Genomic DNA, 18280 nt, shown 5'->3' on the forward strand with positions numbered 1-18280 from the left:
GTGTCATCCACTATCACAACTGTGACAATGTCTACAAATGAACACACCTCCGTGCTATTGGGTTGTTTTATTGATTTGCAAACATGGAATACCACCTTCTCATCCCCCACTCGGAAAGTCAACTCACCCGCTTCAACATCAACCAATGCCTTCCCCGTAGCTAGGAAAGGCCTACCAAGAATAATCGGCACTTCAAAGTCCACCTCACAATCCAATATGACAAAGTCGACCGACAATATAAACTTATCCACCCGGACAAGTACATCATCGATTATGCCCAAAGGTCGCTTCATCGATCGATCCACCATTTGAAGTCTCATTGAGGTGGGTCAAGGTTGTCCAATTCCCAAAGTCTTGAAGACCGAGTACGGCATCAAATTGCGCAGCTCTCTACTGATGTATCTAATTACCTAAAAAATGGTAAAATATTCTATTTATACTAGGCTGGAAAAATTAGACAAAAATACCCTTATGGGGTCAGTGCGGGCCGCATTAAATGGACCGTGGCCGCACTGGCTTACTTCTGCTTCTCTAAACTTGGACTCCGCGGACCGCGTAGAACGGATCGCGGCCGTGGAAGGTGCTAGCGCGGTCCATGCAACCACGACCACAGACCGCATGGCACTGGCTTTGCAAACTTCATCTCTCTGAATCTCATGACCGCGGACCGCACAAAAGAGTAGTGCGGCCGTGCAGCCTTCACCGCGGACCGCGAGATGTGTACCGCGGACCGCGAGATGTGTACCGCGGTCGCGCTTCTTCTAGCCTGATTCACCAACTTTCTGAACCACCTAGTGCGGCCGCATTCCACTTTGCGCGGTCTGCACTAGGCCTTCGTTTCTTAAATTTCTTGGTCTTTGATATTTGAGCAAGTTTCACACCTTTTTGAGCCGATCTTTGACATTTCGTCACTTTGTCGATCAAACCTGCGATCAAGCACAACTTGTGAGCCTTTTAGGACTAGTTTGTAACAATATATGATCAAAGCATAGGTAAGTAGGAGCATAAAACATGTTAAAATCCTAACTTATCACAGAGTCATTTATTAAACGCCTACAATTGATAGCAAGACTACTACTTGTGAAAACAACATTGCTCACTACTGTTTGGTGCCATGCTATCTTGCATGCAGCATCACTTATCCGTCTTAGACCGACACATTATGATAAATATTCTATGTCACAATTAGTTTTTGGTCATGAACCAAATATTGTCCATCTACGAATTTTCGGATGTGTTGTATATGTGCTAGTAGCATCACCATAGTGCAGTAAGATGGGACCACAGAGAAGGATAGGAATATATGTTGGGTTTGAATCACCCTCTATTATTCGCTATCTTGAACCATTGACAGGAGATTTATTTACTGCTCGATTTGTAGATTTTCGGTTTGATGAAACACATTTCCCACAATTAGGGGAGAGAAAATGGAAATCAAAAGAGAAATTGTGTGGAAAGTTTCATCATTATCTCACTTTGATCCCCGTACCCCTATATGTAGTTAGGAGGTCCAGAAGATCATTCATTTACAGAATATAGCAAATCAAATGCCAGACACATTTTACTGATTTGAAAAGGATAACTAAGTCACATATCCCAGCAGAGAATATGTCTATCTGAATTGATGTCCCAGTAGGACCATCTACTAGCATGAGAGCTAGTGAACCTAAAGCACGGCTGAAGCGTGGTAGGCCTTTGGTTTCTAAGGATTGAAATCCTCGAAAAAGAAAATCGACAAATGATCAAAACGATACTATGAAGGGATCTTTTGAAGAGACCCAAGATTTGATTACTTCTGAGATTCCTGAAGAAACCGGTGATGGGATTAATTTAAATCGATCTGAAATAGTGGTGGATAATATTTTTGCATATAATGTTGCACTTAATATTATGCAAGATAGTGACGATCTTGAACCTCGATCTGTCGAAGAATGTCGACAAAGATCAGATTGGCCAAAATGGCAAGAGGCAATTTAATCGGAATTAAAGTCACTTGCTAAAAGAGAGGTCTTTGGACCAGTAGTCCAAACACCTGCCGGTATAAAACCAGTTGGTCATAAATGGAGTTTTGTGTGAAAAAGGAATGATAAAAATGAAGTTGAAAGATACAAAGCTCGCCTTGTTGCACAAGGATTCTCACAACGACCTGGAGTCGATTTTGATTAAACATATTCACCTGTTATGGATGCCATAACATTTCGATATCTCATCAGTTTAGCACTGCATGAAAAGTTTGAAATACATCTAGTGGATGTAGTTACACCTTATTTGTACGGTTCACTTGATAATGAAATTTATATGAAAATTTAAAATGCCTGAAGCAAATTTTAAATCTCAGGAAATGTATTCAATCAGATTACGAAGATCTTTGTACGGTTTAAAGCAATCTGGGCGCATGTGAATCGCCTTAGTGAATATTTGCTGAAAGAAGGTTACATAAATGATGTTATTTGTCCATGAAATGGCATCAGAATTTGTTATACTTACTGTTTATGTTGATGACATAAATCTTGTTGGAACTCCAGAAGAGCTCCAAAAGGCAATTGAATATCTTAAGAAAGAATTTGTGATGAAAGATCTTGGAAAGACAAAACTTTATCTTGGTCTGCAAATTGAACATTTAGCAAACATGATCTTTATCCATCAATCTGCCTATAAAGAAAGGGTCTTAAAACGCTTTTACATGGACAACGCGCACCCATTGAGTACACCAATGATTGTTCGATCACTTGAAGTGAATAAGGATTTGTTCTGACCTCCAGAAGAGGACGAGGAACTCCTTGGTCCCGAAGTACCCTATCTTAGTGCAATTGGTGCACTAATGTATCTTGTTAATGCTACAAGGCCTGACATATCATTTTCTGTTAATTTACTAGCAAGATATAGTTCTTCTCCTACACGGAGACATTGAAACGGGATTAAGCATATATTGCAATATTTAAAGGGAACTATTAATATGGGTTTGTTTTATGCTAACAAAGATAGTGCAGATCTTGTTAGTTATGTAGATGCAGGTTATTTATCTGATCCACATAAAGCTCGATCTCAAACCGGGTACGTATTTACATATGGAGGTACTATCATATCATGACGCTCCACAAAGCAATTTATTGTTGTTACTTCTTCAAATCACGCTGAGATAATAGCTATTCATGAAGCAAGTAGGGAATGCATATGGTTGAGATCAATAATTCATTTTATTCGAGAAAAATGTGGTTTGGAATGTGAGAAAAGACCCAAAATTTTATACGAAAATAATGCTGCATGCATAGCCCAATTGAAGGGATGATTTATAAAAGGAGATAGAAAGAAGCACATTTCACCAAAATTATTCTACACACACGATCTTCAGAAAAGTGGTGACATTGATGTGCAACAAATCCGTTCAAGTGATAATCCAGCAGTTTTATTCAATAAATCTTTGCCAACTTCAACTTTTGAGAAGATGGTATACAAGATTGGAATGCGGAGACTCAAATATTTAAAATAAGGTTTTCATCAGGGGGAGTAAAATACGCGATGCACTCTTTTTTCCTTACTAAGGTTTTTTCCCATGAGGTTTTCCTTATAAGGTTTTTAATGAGGCACATAGCGATGCGTATTACTAAATATGTGTACTATTTTTCCTTCACTAGAATTTTTTCCTACGTGATTTTTCCTAGTAAGGTTTTAATGAGGCATATTATCTTTTAATGAACATCCAAGGGGGAGTATTATAATTATATTATGAATATTCATTTAATACTCCATTGTAAATAAGTATCCTGAAGAAGCTTATCCATATGGGAATCCGCTGTAAATATGTTTATCTATTTAGTACTCTATTGGAAATAAACCTCCTGAAGAAGCTTATCACTTCGGTACCTGATTATGGATAAACATTACCCCGGTAGAAGATTATCCATATCGGATACAATGAGCTTATCCTTTCAGTACTCCGTTATGGACAATCATTACCCCTAGTAGAAGATTATCCATATTTGGTATACTAGCAGCTTACACAGTAGCTTGTAGTAACAACTTACACAATAGCTTGCAGTAGCAACTTACACAACAACTTCTTTTTTTCTATAAATAGAAGTATCAGCACAACCGACCACATGTGCTGGTAAGTGTCTAGACTTCGGACCGCAGCGAGATTGTTGTTTCTTGTTCATCAGGCGACCCCAGGTAGTCCTGCAGGCGTCCGCAGGCCTTGGCGTTTCCTTCTATCTACTATTCCTATTTCTTTCATGTATTTCCAGAGACGGTGTTGTATTTATTTCTTTTAGACCTTTATTTGTAGTACTCCTAGATAGTCTGTGAAGTTGTGACACCAGTCTTGGGTAGATTTGTTATGGATTGGTATTAGCAGTATTATTAAATCTTTACAATGCAATCCTCCGCTTATTCAATTCTGTTGTTATCTAATTGTTGGCTCTTAACCGTTATCGGATTAAAAATAGAAATAAGGTAAATAGTTTAATTGGTCGGCTTGCCTAGCTTTCACTAGTATGCGCCATCACGATTCCCGAGAATAGAAAATCCGGGTCGTAACAAATACATTATATACGTCAATTTGAATTCGAATAATATATCAGTTTACTTTACCGTCTTTATTTGATAACATTTGTAATAATCTTCCACTGCTATATTTTATTAGTTATCAAACACAATCCTTAGTCCTCCCCTCTCTTGTTAGGTTCAGCCACACCCTTATGCTCTCAGCCAAACCCTAAATTAACCTTAACCGACCATCCCCTATAAATTTTGTTGGATCCACCATCTTCTCCAGAAAATCATTCTCGGAAAATTATCTTTAACCCGATCAGATCATATAAATCTTATCGATTTTTCGAAAATCCATCTGGGTCTTTTCTTAAATTTTCCCAAGAACCATCGATTTTAGTCGATCTTATCTGTCTGAAAGAACCTAGATATTTTTGCAATCTTCAGCATTTTATCTTCGCCCGATTTTGTGTATACATAGAGTGATAAACTTTTGGAACATAGCGACAAACGTACGTTGTTGGGTTTTTGCTTGTTTTTGAAATTGGAAGGAAAAAAAAAAAGATGGTGGGAGGTGGAAACAGGAAGGACGAACAGTTGGTGATAAGCAACAATAACGTATTTGCGGCACTTGGAACCCTAAGGAAGAAGAAGAAGTCTGATAAGGGGAAGAGCACTGAGGGTTCATCTTCCAAAAATGTGAAGAAGCAGGCTGATAAGGAATCTGAGGCCGTTTTCTGGGCTCCGGCACCATTGACTGTGAAATCATGGGCAGATGTTGATGATGAAGACGATGATGATTATTACGCTACTACGGCCCCTCCCCAGGCTGTTTGGGGAGCGGATTCTGCTGCTAACGAACAGCATGACAAGCCAAAGGAAACTGTAACTCTTGATGTGGAGGTGTGAATTCTTTGATCCACCCTTTTTGGTTTAAAGCTTTATCGTGTAAATATTTTATTGTTAGTGTTTTTTCTTATTTTAGAGTTATATGGTGCTTTCGGTGACTGTATGCTGGTAGTATTGAGTTGATTTGAACATTCTAATTTGCCCACATGGTCGTATAATTTGTATGCGTCTTGTGTATGAATTTATGTTTGTGTACACGATGGTTGTGCCTCAGATGGCTTTGGGAGTGTTCAGCTGCATGTATGAAGTCAAAATTATTTCCCTTGTCAGTAAGGTCAACTGGAATCACTGAAGGATAATGGCTTAGCTCTACTCATTTTCTTTTTTGTTTGGTATAGAGATGTTTACTGGCTTTGAATGCATTATTGATATTCCTCAATGCAGTTAATTTCATATCTCTTATCTTTTAGTTTTCTTTTACTCTATCTTAGTTTGTATGTTCGTTGCTAATGGTCCATGGACACTTTTTTCTTGTTCCTGCATTTATCTCTGGTGTATAATATTATCTTGTACTTTTTGATTTCACAGTTATCTTTCTTAGATCCACATTATGGAGTGTCTTCGGTCAATTTTACTTGTATCAGATGTGGTACCTATATCTCTCTGTATTCTGGTTTTTTCATTAATTATTTCTTGATAAGGTTAGATTCTTTAGCTGTATATCCAGATTATCGGCCTTAACTCGTCAGTTGAGATGGCAGTTACCCGTAAATCACAGGAAACAACTAGAAGCAGATGTTGGACAATAGGGCTTTTATGATGTTAACAATTGTACACTGATAACATGATGTTGACTGAAGACGATTTCAAGTCCAATTGTAATTTATGTTATACACCAATTACAAAAATGTATATGCACTAGTAACTATTTGAAAGCTATGTATTGTAATCTTGACTTGCAAACCAATATAACCCAGTGGGGTTGGATAGTTTCCACTGTACGGTGCTGAATATTAATAGCGTTTTCCTTATTAAAAAAAAAGCAGTTTCCACATTTCAATGTCACTTTCTTGGTTATATAGGCAATATATGATGGCCTTGAAAAAAAAAATCTAAAATCCATTTTCATTTGAAAGTCTGGTCAAGTTATCCTTCACCTAGAATATCTTTTATTTTCTCAATAATATAAATTGGATTTTATGGTACCCAAGGGTACGACCTAGCTGTCAAAGAAGGGGCTTCAAACCTTGGATATCAGGGTTCAGATCCCAGAAGTGACAAAAAACGCTGGGTTATTTGGTACTGTGCTAGTGCAAGGTAGCAGTTACTCTGTTGAATAGTCGAGGTGCAAGCAAGCTGGCTCGCTATCATCATTATAAAAAATTGGATTTTCTGTGTACAATTTTTGGAGCGTACTCTAGGCTTTTTGTGGGGGCCCAAGGATTTATGATTTTTGCCTCCATTCTTTTTCCTTGTCTTTCTTTCCTGTTGCTGTCTCCCTCACTCTTTGTTGCTCCTATTCTGTTCTTTTGATGGATTATTACTTCATATTATGTTTCCAAACGAGCTTTTGATTGATAAATTACTTTTCGTTGTATTTGCATTTTTGAATAAAATTCTTGTTCTTGCCTTATTCTTTCATGTTGCCAGTGGTTCATTTCCGGCTGAGACATTTTTGAAGGATTATCAATAACTAGTTAGTGTTTCTTTAACTGAAATATATTCCCTGACATCTCTTTAAAGATGGCCACACTTAGTTCTGCAGTTGCTTCACAAAACCAATTTCATGTCTTGCTTATTTTGTTATGTGTTTGGAACAACGAAAGAGTTTGGTATAACAGAACTTTTCTGCTCTCTCCCTATATGCTATTTTCCCTCTTTCTTTCTAAAAAAATATATTTTTATTTGTTGATGATCAAATTATAGTGTCTTAGAAATGTAGATTTATTTTTCATTCTTTTGTTTCACTAGTTTAACAGTTTATCTGCATTAAGTCTTGTAATCTGTTCATATCAGGAAAGTGAAAGTGAAGACGAAGGCGTCGATGAAGCAGATGATGATAATGAGGAAGAACATGAGCAAGAACCTGATGTTCCAGAGGAGAAAGAGCCAATTGTTAAGAAGCCTGCTGAAATAGTGGCACCCAAAGAGTCGGAAAGGCAGCTTTCAAAGAAGGAACTTAAGAAAAAGGAACTTGCTGAGCTTGAAGCTATGCTTGCTGAATTTGGATTAAACAAAACTGAGAGCAATGATGATTCACAAGGTAATTTGTTTATGTATATGCAACTAGAACTTTGCCTGTTTCACCAAAAGGGAAAGCTAGAGAGGCCATTGCATAGCAATTATTTTTCCATGAGAAATTCGTACAATTTCGTGAACTGCCTATATTTCTCTTTGTACTGTTATCCCTTCATGCTTTGCTTCCGCAAGAAAATCCGCACAATTTATCCACTTCTGATTTGTATTCATTGTACTGCTGTCTTTCCTGCATCTAAATTTATTAATAGTGAAATTACTATTATGTGTAGGAAGAACTGAGAGACATCTCTAGTGCTTTGACTCGTGTTTCCTGAAAAGTGGATCCTCTTCGGTTGAATTAAATATTAAATGCGAGCATTGTTATAAAAAGAGGAAAAAAAAATTAAATACGTGCATTAAGATATGAGAACAGAAAGGGATGGCATGAAAGTAAAGGGTATCCTTATTCTCGCAAATGGATTTGCAAGAAGCAAGTATAGTATGTGTTGTTCGACTTGTGTCCAATTAGGAGCTCATTTACAAAGCTCTGACTGTTCCAAAAAGATAGCAAAGGATGGACCTATATTTAAGGCTACTTGTATTTTCCTTTTCGCCTTCAAATATGCTGAGTTTTCTTTCAATGCATACAGCCAACCCTGTTCCAACTTTCTCCAATGTGGCTTGTGGCATTGCCCAGCAAATACCCTCTAGCCCCTGCATTAATTCCCCCTTTCATTTTTAAAAAATAATACAAGAAGGACTTGTTTTGTCCATGGTGAGCTTTATCGATTAAGTCATCTGGCGTTTGTTCTTTTCCTTCTCTCGTTCTTGCTTCCAACTCCCTGAATCAAAGAATGTTTATCTTCTGCTGAGCCTGAAAGTTGGAACTCTAATATTGTGGCAAATTTTCTATCTTAATAAAAATATATTATGGATTGGAATGTGTCTGTGTTTAGCTTTCGCTATTTCTCTACGCAGTTTGCATTATGCATTGACTATTCCAATGTGACTTGGTGCTCCATTCCACTTGCAGGTGCTGCACAGGATAAGAAGGTGGAAAAACCCAATGGGGAGATGGCTAAGAAGGATGATAATACTCCCGGGGAGAGCAAGAGTGCAAAGAAGAAGAAGAAGAAGGATAAATCATCAAAGGAGTCTAAGGAGCAACATGATCAACCCAATGGTGTTGAGGCTGGAAATGGGACCAATGAGACCGAGAAGGGAGAAGATGCATCTACTTCTCTTGTGAAGGACAAGATAAAGAAAGTGGCATCTCTCAAGAAGAAAAAATCAAGCAAGGAGGTAGATGCTGCCGCCAAAGCTGCGGCTAGTGAGGCTGCAGCAAGGAATGCAAGGCTGGCTGCTGCAAAGAAAAAGGAGAAGAGCCATTACAACCAGCAGCCCCTGCGGTGAAATGTTTCTCGAATTGGAAGTGAGCATGTATGTTCTTGTTCATTTGTTAAATGCGCAATAAACATCAGAATCTGGTTCAACGGAGATCGATTATTGGCATACTACTTTTTGTTTTACCAAAAAATAGGTCGTTAATCTCAAAATTTAGGTTTATTGAATGGTGATGGTCCTCTTTTATATGCTGCTACCGGATGGACAGTTTTTGTGATGTTGCTATCCAATAGAAATGAACCAAACTCAATTGTCTCCCGATAATTTTGCCAATGAGTTCAAATTCTACTGGAGCTTTGACGCAAGACGATAGCATTTCTGCAGGCCCATTTCAGTGTCCGTGTTTCAAAACGAATTTAAAAAAATGTCTATTCAAACTTCAAAAAAGCTACTAGCTGCAAATAAATGGTATGACACCAACACATGCTTCATAAACCAAAGCCCGTGGTTGCATTTGTATTAGCCAACAGAGATACTTGTGTCAAAAAGAATTCAATATTGCTATTTATAATCATGAATAAGTACGCTTTCAACTACCTCACCAACAAAAATTCTGAAAACTTCTCATGGTCTTTGCCTTGATATTTTCATGGCCATATCCCATAGTTTCTGATATTTTTACTGAATTTTCAGCAGATCCTCATGGAGTGCTAAGCTCATGGTTCCTAAACGTACTTTTACCGATCACAGGTGTCATGACGCAAAATTCCACAAATGTTGTGATGGAACCTAATCCAACTCGATAGGTAAGCCAAATAGCATATAACACAACTCGAGAGGAAAATCATCAAATGGATAATGAAAATAAGAATGCAAAAATCATTACAACTAATATTTAGATTCACAATGTTCGTACGAAGAAAATACAATATCTGTTTAGATATGCACAAATAGAAGTACAAGTCCTAAACTACCATGAACAGAATGGTAGCTTGCAACTGGAACACTGGTACATCTTAAAAGCTAGACTTCGTCTTCCACAACAACTCAGTTCCAAAATCTGCACGCAAGGTGCAGAAGTATAATATGACTACAACCGACCCGATTTTCTCAGTAAGTATCAACACTAACCTCAACGAAGTAGCGACGAGGTTTAGTCAAAAGATACACACTTTATATGACATGTATAGCTCGATAGCATGTATAATAACAGAGGAATATCCATGAAACAAACAAAGAAACAACGATTATCAATAATAACGTGCACAAATTGAGGAGAAGGCAATAGGCATGCTTTCAAATAACCAAATCAAGCATGTACAAATGCACCAAATCCACATATTAATACAATTTGCATCACGTAGCTTTTATTCAAGTACTTCTACATATATACGGTCAAATTGGGCTTGCCCTTTCCGTGTGATTGATCAATATTGGAGCGCAATAAGCCAAGGATCGACCTCGTATTATATCGAAATATGGTTCAAAGTTAAGTTGTCAAGCTCAAGGCCCTAAGACCGATGAAGGTTGAGATCGTCCAAGATCGAGATCGCCCAAGATCGAGACCGAGTAAGATGGAGATCGAGGGAAGCTTACTGAGTCGAATAACAGAAAGACAAAATATCCGCAATCGGGCGAGGATCACGACGCAAATCCCGGCACGTATCAAGAAGAGGCCGATTAATTAGCCAATCATGGGTTTTCTTACTGTATTTAGAATTGTATCAAGAATAGGACTCCCCTACTATATAAAGGGGGTCTGATCATTTGTAAACATCATCTATTCACGCAATACAAAGCAATATACTGCCTTTCTCTAGTTAACATTGTCTGGTTATTCTGTTCTTAATTCAATTGATACATATTCGGTTCAAGGGTGACCAAACTCGAGGGCCAAGACTGTTCAATTTGTGTGGTTTAAATTTATTCTTTAATTGTCTATTTCAATACTATCTTATTGTTCTTAATTTGTGCCAAGTTATATCACGTATTCTTAAAACGACATATAAATTCAATTATTATTCGATTTTAGGGTAAATACTTTGGCGCCCATCGTGGGGCTAAGGATAATAGTGGTTACATGGTACAACTTTTTATAACACATACTATTTTACACTTGATCTTTGAAATATCTTTGATTACAGAATTAAAAAATGTCAAACTCTCAGTCAGTACCTCAACACATTGACAATGATCTCGGCCACCACAGCGAAAATGAGGACATTACACCAGGAAACGTTGTACCCCCTGCTGGCCTCGATGGACTTCCAGCTATAGATCCAATCGACGTCAGTTCACATGTAGCCATCAATGGGAATTTGGTCGTTGATCTCGAAAGCAGCATCCACGGGGATGCCCGATTAGCTACTCAGAGCACATGTAACACCCCAGACTATAGACAGAGTCCCACATCGGCAAAACACAAGAGGGATGCTGGGTATATAAGTCAACAAGCCTTAGACCATAACGACACATTTTAAATCTGTGAGGGCCTAGGCCCTGAGTGGACAATATCACTAGCGGGCTGGGCTGTTACAGATGGTATCAGAGCCCTCTTGCTTCAGCCTTGCCGATGGTGGGTCAGTGTTCAACTGAGTTTAAGCAAATCCCGGTTAGGTGGGGCAAACCTCAGTGCTGAGTCTAGGCAAATTCCATGCGGTGGGGCAAACCTAAGCGAAGACGATGAGTCCATAAGAGGGTGTATGTAACACCCTAGACTATAGACAGAGTCTCACATCGGCAAAACACGAGAGGGATGCTGGGTATATAAGTTAACAAGCCTTAGACCCTAGTGACACGTTTTAAATCCGTGAGGGCCTAGGCCCTGAGCGGACAATATCACTAGCGGGCTGAGTTGTTATAGCACACATGGTGGTAAAGATGGTGGGATCAGCCAGCGGGTGATCTTCGAAATGTTGCAGGCTCAACAGGCAGCAACAACCCAGCTCCAAAATCAAAACCACACACCAAGCAGGTTCGAACCCGAGCCATCCCATAAAATCGTACATGGGGTCGAAACGGTTTTGAAGAGGTCGAACGAGAAGGAATCGAAGACTGACCCTGCTATTATAAAGATGCTCGAAAAACTAACAAAGCGAATCGAAACAGGCAAAAAGAAGATCGAGGAAAATGACAAGAAGGTGGAAACCTATAATTCCAGGGTCGATCAAATCCCGGGGGCACCACCAATATTGAAAGGACTAGATTCCAAAAAGTTTGTACAAAAACCTTCCCCCCCCCCCGAGTGCGGCTCCGAATCCAATCCTTAAGAAGTTCCGTATGCTCGAGATTCCTAAATATAATGGGACGACTGATCCAAACAATCACGTCACCTCCTACTCGTGTGCTATCAAAGGAAATGACTTGGAAGATGACGAGATCGAATCCGTGTTGCTGAAGAAATTCGGGAAGACTCTATCGAAGGGTGTTATGATATGGTATCATAATTTACCGCCTAATTCTATTGACTCGTTTGCCATGCTTGCAGATTCTTTCATAAAGGCACACGCCGGGGCCATTAAGATTGTAACCAGGAAGTCGGAGCTTTTCAAGGTAAGACAGTAGGACAACGAGATGCTTAGAGAATTCATATCTCTATTCCAAATGGAACGAATGGATTTGACACCGGTTACCGACGATTGGGCTGTTCAAGCTTTCACTTAAGGTCTCAACGTTCGAAGTTCTGTGGCTTCACAACAGTTGGAGCAGAATTTGATCGAATACTCAGCTATCACATGGGCCGATGTGCACAATCGGTATTAGTCGAAGATCAGGGTCGAGGATGATCAACTGGGGGCTCCTTCTGGGTCCATTTATCATGTCAGACTCGTAGATAGAATCAAGAGGGATATCAACCGAGAACCAAGATTGAATAGAGATCGATATCAACCGTATAATAGATACCGTAGAGGCAGTAGATCCGGGGAAAATTCTACACGGAATGAGAGGAGAAATGATCGAGGTCAAAGTTTATGAGGACTTATGAGTAAAAATGGATTCGATAGATCTATCGGTCCCAAAGAGGCACCACGATTGTCGGAGTACAACTTTAGTGTAGACGCAGTTGCAATCGTATCGGCCATTGGACGCATCAAGATACCAAGTGGCCTCGACCTTTGCAAACTGATCCAGCAGAAAGGGACCCTAACCAAATATGCAAATATCATGGCACATATAGCATGGGATGGAGGATTGTCGGCAACTGAGGGAGGAAGTAGCTTGTTTGTTCAACAACAGTCATCTTTGAGAATTCTTGAGTGACCGAGCTAAGAACCACTTAAGAAACAGAGATTCCAACAGGCAAAACGTGCAAGACGAACCCCAGCACATCATCTATATGATCATTGGACGGGTCGATGTTCCCCAAGGTCCGATGATGAAACGCACCAACATGTCAATCACAAGAGAAAAATATTCTCAAGATTACTTACTAGAAGGGACTCTATCTTTCAACGACGAGGACGTGGAAGGAATCATGTAGCCTCATAATGATGCACTGGTAATCTCTGTACTTATGAATAAAACTAAAGATAAGTGTGTGCTAATTGATCCAGGTAGCTCGGCCAACATATTACGATCGAGGGTCGTAGAACAACTCGGCCTGCAAGACCAGACCGTACTAGCAGCCCGAGTACTGAATGGATTCAACATGACTTGCGAAACTACTAAGAGAGAAATAACATTGCCGGTAAACGTTGCCAGTACTATACAGAAAACCAAGTTCTATGTAATCGAGGGGGACATGCGATACAACCCCTGTTCGGGAGACTATGGATCCACAAATGAGGGCAGTACCTTCGACCCTCCACCAGGTATAAAAATTTCCAACACCGGAGGGGAAAAGACGGTTTACGGGGAACAACCCGCTGCTGAGATGCTTGCGATCGATGAAGTAATTCCGATATCAACACTCTCATTAATTAAGGACTCAGGTTCAAAAGCGAAACAGGGAACCAAATAGCAATTATTGGTTCCACCTTCGACCCAATCAGATAAGCAAGGGATTGACGAAGATGATGACTTAGGGGTTCCTCGATCTTTTATTGCCCACGATGATTCCGATGCTACCAAGTCAACGATCAAAGAACTGGAGCAGGTTGTGCTGATCAAACATCTGCCTGATCGGAAAGTATATCTAGGCACGGGGTTAACTCCCGAGCTCAGGAAAAAACTTATTCAATTTCTTATAGCTAATATGGATTGTTTTGCTTGGTCCCATCTCGATATGACAGGGATCCCACCGGAGATCACTACTCGCAAATTGAGCTTGGACCCGAAGTTTTGCCCGGTGAAACAAAAAAGGAGACCCTAGTCCGAGATCAAACATGCCTTCGTCAAGGACGAGGTAACTAAGTTCTTTAAAATAGGGTCCATCTGGGAGGTCAAATACCCGAAATGGTTAGCGAACGTAGTCGTGGTTCTTAAGAAAGGGAAAAAACTAAGAATGTGTGGAGATTATAAAGACCTAAATAAAGCATGCCCCAAAGATTTTTTTCCCTTTGCCTAGCATCGATCGCATGATCGATGCCACGGCTGGCCACGAGACTCTAAATTTTCTCGCTGGCCATTACGGGTACAACCAAATACGGATAAACTCGGGCGACCAAGAAAAAACCTCTTTCATCACTAAATATGGCATGTACTACTATAACGTAATGCCATACGGATTAAAAAATGCCGGTGCTTCTTACCAACGACTAGTAAACCAAATGTTCGAAGAACAAATAGGAAAAACTATGGAAGTTTATATTGACGATATGCTAGTTAAGTCCCTACAAGCAGAGGACTATTTAAAGCATTTGCAGGGAACCTTCAGTATATTGAAGAAGTATAACATGAAGCTGAATCCAGAAAAATATGTATTCGAGGTCGGGTCCGGCAAGTTTCTCGGATTCATGGTGTCCAATCGGAAAATCGAGATCAACCCCAATAAGATCAAAGCTATCGAGGATATCACGGTACTAGATAATGTGAAGGGTGTACGAAGGCTAACCGAGCGTATTGCAGCCTTTGGTCGATTCATCTCGAGGTCATCCGATAGAAGTCATCGATTCTTCTTGTTGCTGAAAAAGAAGAACAATTTCAAATTGACCCCAGAATGTCAACGAGATTTAGAGGAACTTAAGTGATACTTATCGAGCCCACCATTGCTTCACACGCCTAGGGCGGATGAACGACTATACTTGTACCTAGCGGTATCGGAAGTAGCGGTAAATGGAGTCCTAGTCCGAGAAGAACAAGGTATGCAATTTTTGATTTATTATGTCAGTAGGACCTTAGGTGAGGCCGAAACTAAATATCCTCACCTAGAAAAGTTGGCACTCGCCTTGCTAAGTGCATAGGAAACTAAAATCATATTTTTAGTGCTATCATATATGTGTTGTGACAACCTACCCTTTACGAAATATAATGCATAAACCTAAACTCTCGGGAAGATTGGCCAAATGGGTCATCGAAATCAGCGAATACGATATCAAATATCAACCCTGAACGACCATTAAATTCCAAATATTGGCAAGCTCCGTAGCCGACTTTACACCGGCCCTAATACCCGAAGTCGAAAAGGAGTTGTTGGTAAACTCAAGAACATCTTCGAGAATCTGGCCCCTCTTTACGGATGGTGCCTCGAACGTAAAAGGGTCCAAACTTGGCATCGTACTAAAGCCTCCCACGGGCAATATAGTTAGACAATCTATTAGAACTGTAAAATTGACTAGTAACGAAGCCGAGTATTAGGCCATAATTGCAGGTCTCGAACTAGCCAAAGTCTTGGGAATGGAGGTGATCGAGGCAAAATGTGACTCCTGCCTGGTAGTAAACCAACTAAATGGAACATTCAAAGTTAGGGATGAACGAATGCATAGGTACTTGGGCAAGCTAAAAGTAACGTTGCATCGTTTCAAAAAATGGACTTTGCAGCACGTGCCCCGAGATCAAAATAGTAAAGTTGATGCCCTCACAAACTTAGGGTCGTCGGTCGAAGACAACAATCTCAACTTGGGGGAGATCGTACAGCTTATGAGGTCGGTAGTAGAAGAAGGTCACGCCGAAATAAACTCCACACGCTTGACTTGGTATTGGAGAAATAAAACATAGAATATTTGAAGACCGGAAAACTTCCCTTAAATCCAAAGGAATCGAGGGCTCTGTGCACAAAGGCAGCCCGATTTAGCTTGTCCGAAGATGGAACCTTACTCAGGAGGACATTCGACGGTCCGCTAGCGATATGCCTGGGACCGGGAGATACCGAGTATGTTTTGAGGGAAGTCCATGAAGACACATGCGGGAACCACTCAGGCGCCAAATCATTGGTTCGGATGTTACACCCCATGTTTTTGCACATGAAAGTACGCCATAAGTAAATTGATATAAGCTCGGAAATGAGATGTTACATCCCGCATTTTTGTATGTTGAAGTTTTGTCCTAAGTTAACCGACGTAAGTTCGGGAATGAGATTATTTTGAGATTATAAGCACTATGCTATTTTAAAAAAGCGATAAGTAAATTCATGAAGGTGAGAGGGTAAGCGAATCGAAGAAAATAAGTTTCGTCGAGGTTTGATATTTTGAGATAAAATACGGTCTGAGTTATAATACCTGATATTTATGGACTAGTGTCATACAAGATACCACATGACCATAATAGTAAGGTGTGCAAAGTGTGTAAAAGTGAATAGTATTTTAAGTAATTTGAGATAATTCCTAATTATGTGGATAATTATGGATTAATGGGGGATTAACAAATCAATTAAGGAATTAAGTGGATAGTTATTTGGATAAGTTTGATTAAGCTCCCACACGTGGTAGCCCACTATGCCATATAGTGACTCTTGAATTAAATGGAAAGGTGGCACATTTTAAAGAAGGTATGTGACACCAAGTCTTGATTGGTGGGGCCCACACCACCAAGACTTAAAATCCATCTCTAAATTTAAAATAAAGATGTATTACATCTATGTGAAAGGCTTCAACAAGGTGAACTTCATTAGCAATGTGAGTTGCTTCAATCTCTCACTCAAATGAGACTTTGTAATGTTATAGCAGCGAGATTTTACGATTCTAAGGGAGTACGGTGCAATCATTCTCAAGAATATTATACGAATTTTTCCCTACTTCGATTCGTCGTTACATGATTTGTCATAATTGACGTGTGTTAAAGGGATCGTCAAGAGAATCGGCTCAGGTATGTTAAGGTTATCCCTTTTTTCCTTTTGGTATGATCTATACGACACAAACGAAATGATCAAATGCACAACTTCCATCAATGACTCTATTCATAGAAGTATAAGAGGTGCCTATATTCTTGAATTCTCATGTGTCTTATTATTACATCTTCTGTTCATGGGTCTCAAAAAAATACGTAAGTTGAAAAAAGTTTAATTCATGATATTAATCAAAGGCATAATGGTCTTATGATACTCCGAAAGATTTTTTGACGTACTTCTCATCCATTGTATTCATTTACATTGACCCATGACCAGATGGTATTATATACGCGTATATATGTATGTATGTATATATATATATATATATATATATATATATATATATATGGGATATGGGAAAAGGTTACGGCATTATATACGCACCACCACCTAATCAGCTGGTATACTTTGATGATTTGCCCACAGTAGCCGAGATGATATGATGGGATGCCCTCAGAGGCTTGATGATGTTATGAACACATATACCTATGCATGGTATGACATTTACATGCATATGAATGACATTACAAGTATTAAATGAGTCATAGAGCTATTCAGACTTACATTCGAGTCTTTTACTCCATGTTTCTCTTATGTCTATTATTTATTGATTTTCATTCCTTACATATTCGGTACATTATTTGTACTAACGTCCCTTTGCCTAGGGACGCTGTGTTTCATGCCTGCAGGTCCCGATAGACAGGTTGAGAGTCCTCCAAGTAGGCTATCAGCTCAGCAGAAGATATTGGTGCGCTCCATTTGCTCCGGAGTTGCTTATTTGGTCAGTTTGATTTGGACGTGTATTGTTTAGTATAGCAGGCCCTATCCTGGCCTTTATGATACTTATATACTCTTAGAGGCTTGTAGACATATGTCATGTACATAAAATATTGTATGGCCTTGTTGGCCTATATTTAGTGTACGAGTGATCATTTTTGTCTTATAGGCCCGTATGTCTTATGTATAAGTTGGTATTACATATTTTATTCTAGTTATCCCATGGAAACCTTTCTATCTTATTTACCTATGATAGCATGATACAAAAATATTCGTTATGTTGGTACTCGGTTAAGTAAGGTACTAGGTGCCCATCGCGGCCTATCGGTTTGGGTTGTGACAGAAAGTTAATCAGAGCCGGTTATTACTGGGTCGATATGG

At 39.4% G+C, this 18280-nt stretch overlaps 1 protein-coding gene across 1 annotated transcript; it reads left to right on the forward strand.

Annotated features, from left to right (window-relative positions):
• The first annotated feature begins 4627 nt into the window (after positions 1–4627).
• LOC104231997 (uncharacterized) lies at positions 4628–9237 on the forward strand. Its single transcript, XM_009785089.2, has 3 exons — positions 4628–5391; positions 7354–7600; positions 8609–9237. The coding sequence occupies exons 1-3, from the start codon at positions 5053–5055 to the stop codon at positions 8986–8988; spliced, it is 966 nt and encodes a 321-aa protein (XP_009783391.1). The 5' UTR covers positions 4628–5052; the 3' UTR covers positions 8989–9237.
• The last annotated feature ends 9043 nt before the right edge of the window (positions 9238–18280 follow it).

This window comes from Nicotiana sylvestris, chromosome 5, assembly GCF_000393655.2.
Source record: "Nicotiana sylvestris chromosome 5, ASM39365v2, whole genome shotgun sequence".
Taxonomy (NCBI): domain Eukaryota; kingdom Viridiplantae; phylum Streptophyta; class Magnoliopsida; order Solanales; family Solanaceae; genus Nicotiana; species Nicotiana sylvestris.

Bases quoted from the DNA above. Each gene is read 5' to 3' on its own strand.
- LOC104231997 (XM_009785089.2), top strand. From the start codon at position 5,053: ATGGTGGGAGGTGGAAACAGGAAGGACGAACAGTTGGTGATAAGCAAC. The intron at 5,392-7,353 runs GTGTGAATTCTT...TGTTCATATCAG, and splicing joins CTGTAACTCTTGATGTGGAG to GAAAGTGAAAGTGAAGACGA. The intron at 7,601-8,608 runs GTAATTTGTTTA...TTCCACTTGCAG, and splicing joins GAGCAATGATGATTCACAAG to GTGCTGCACAGGATAAGAAG.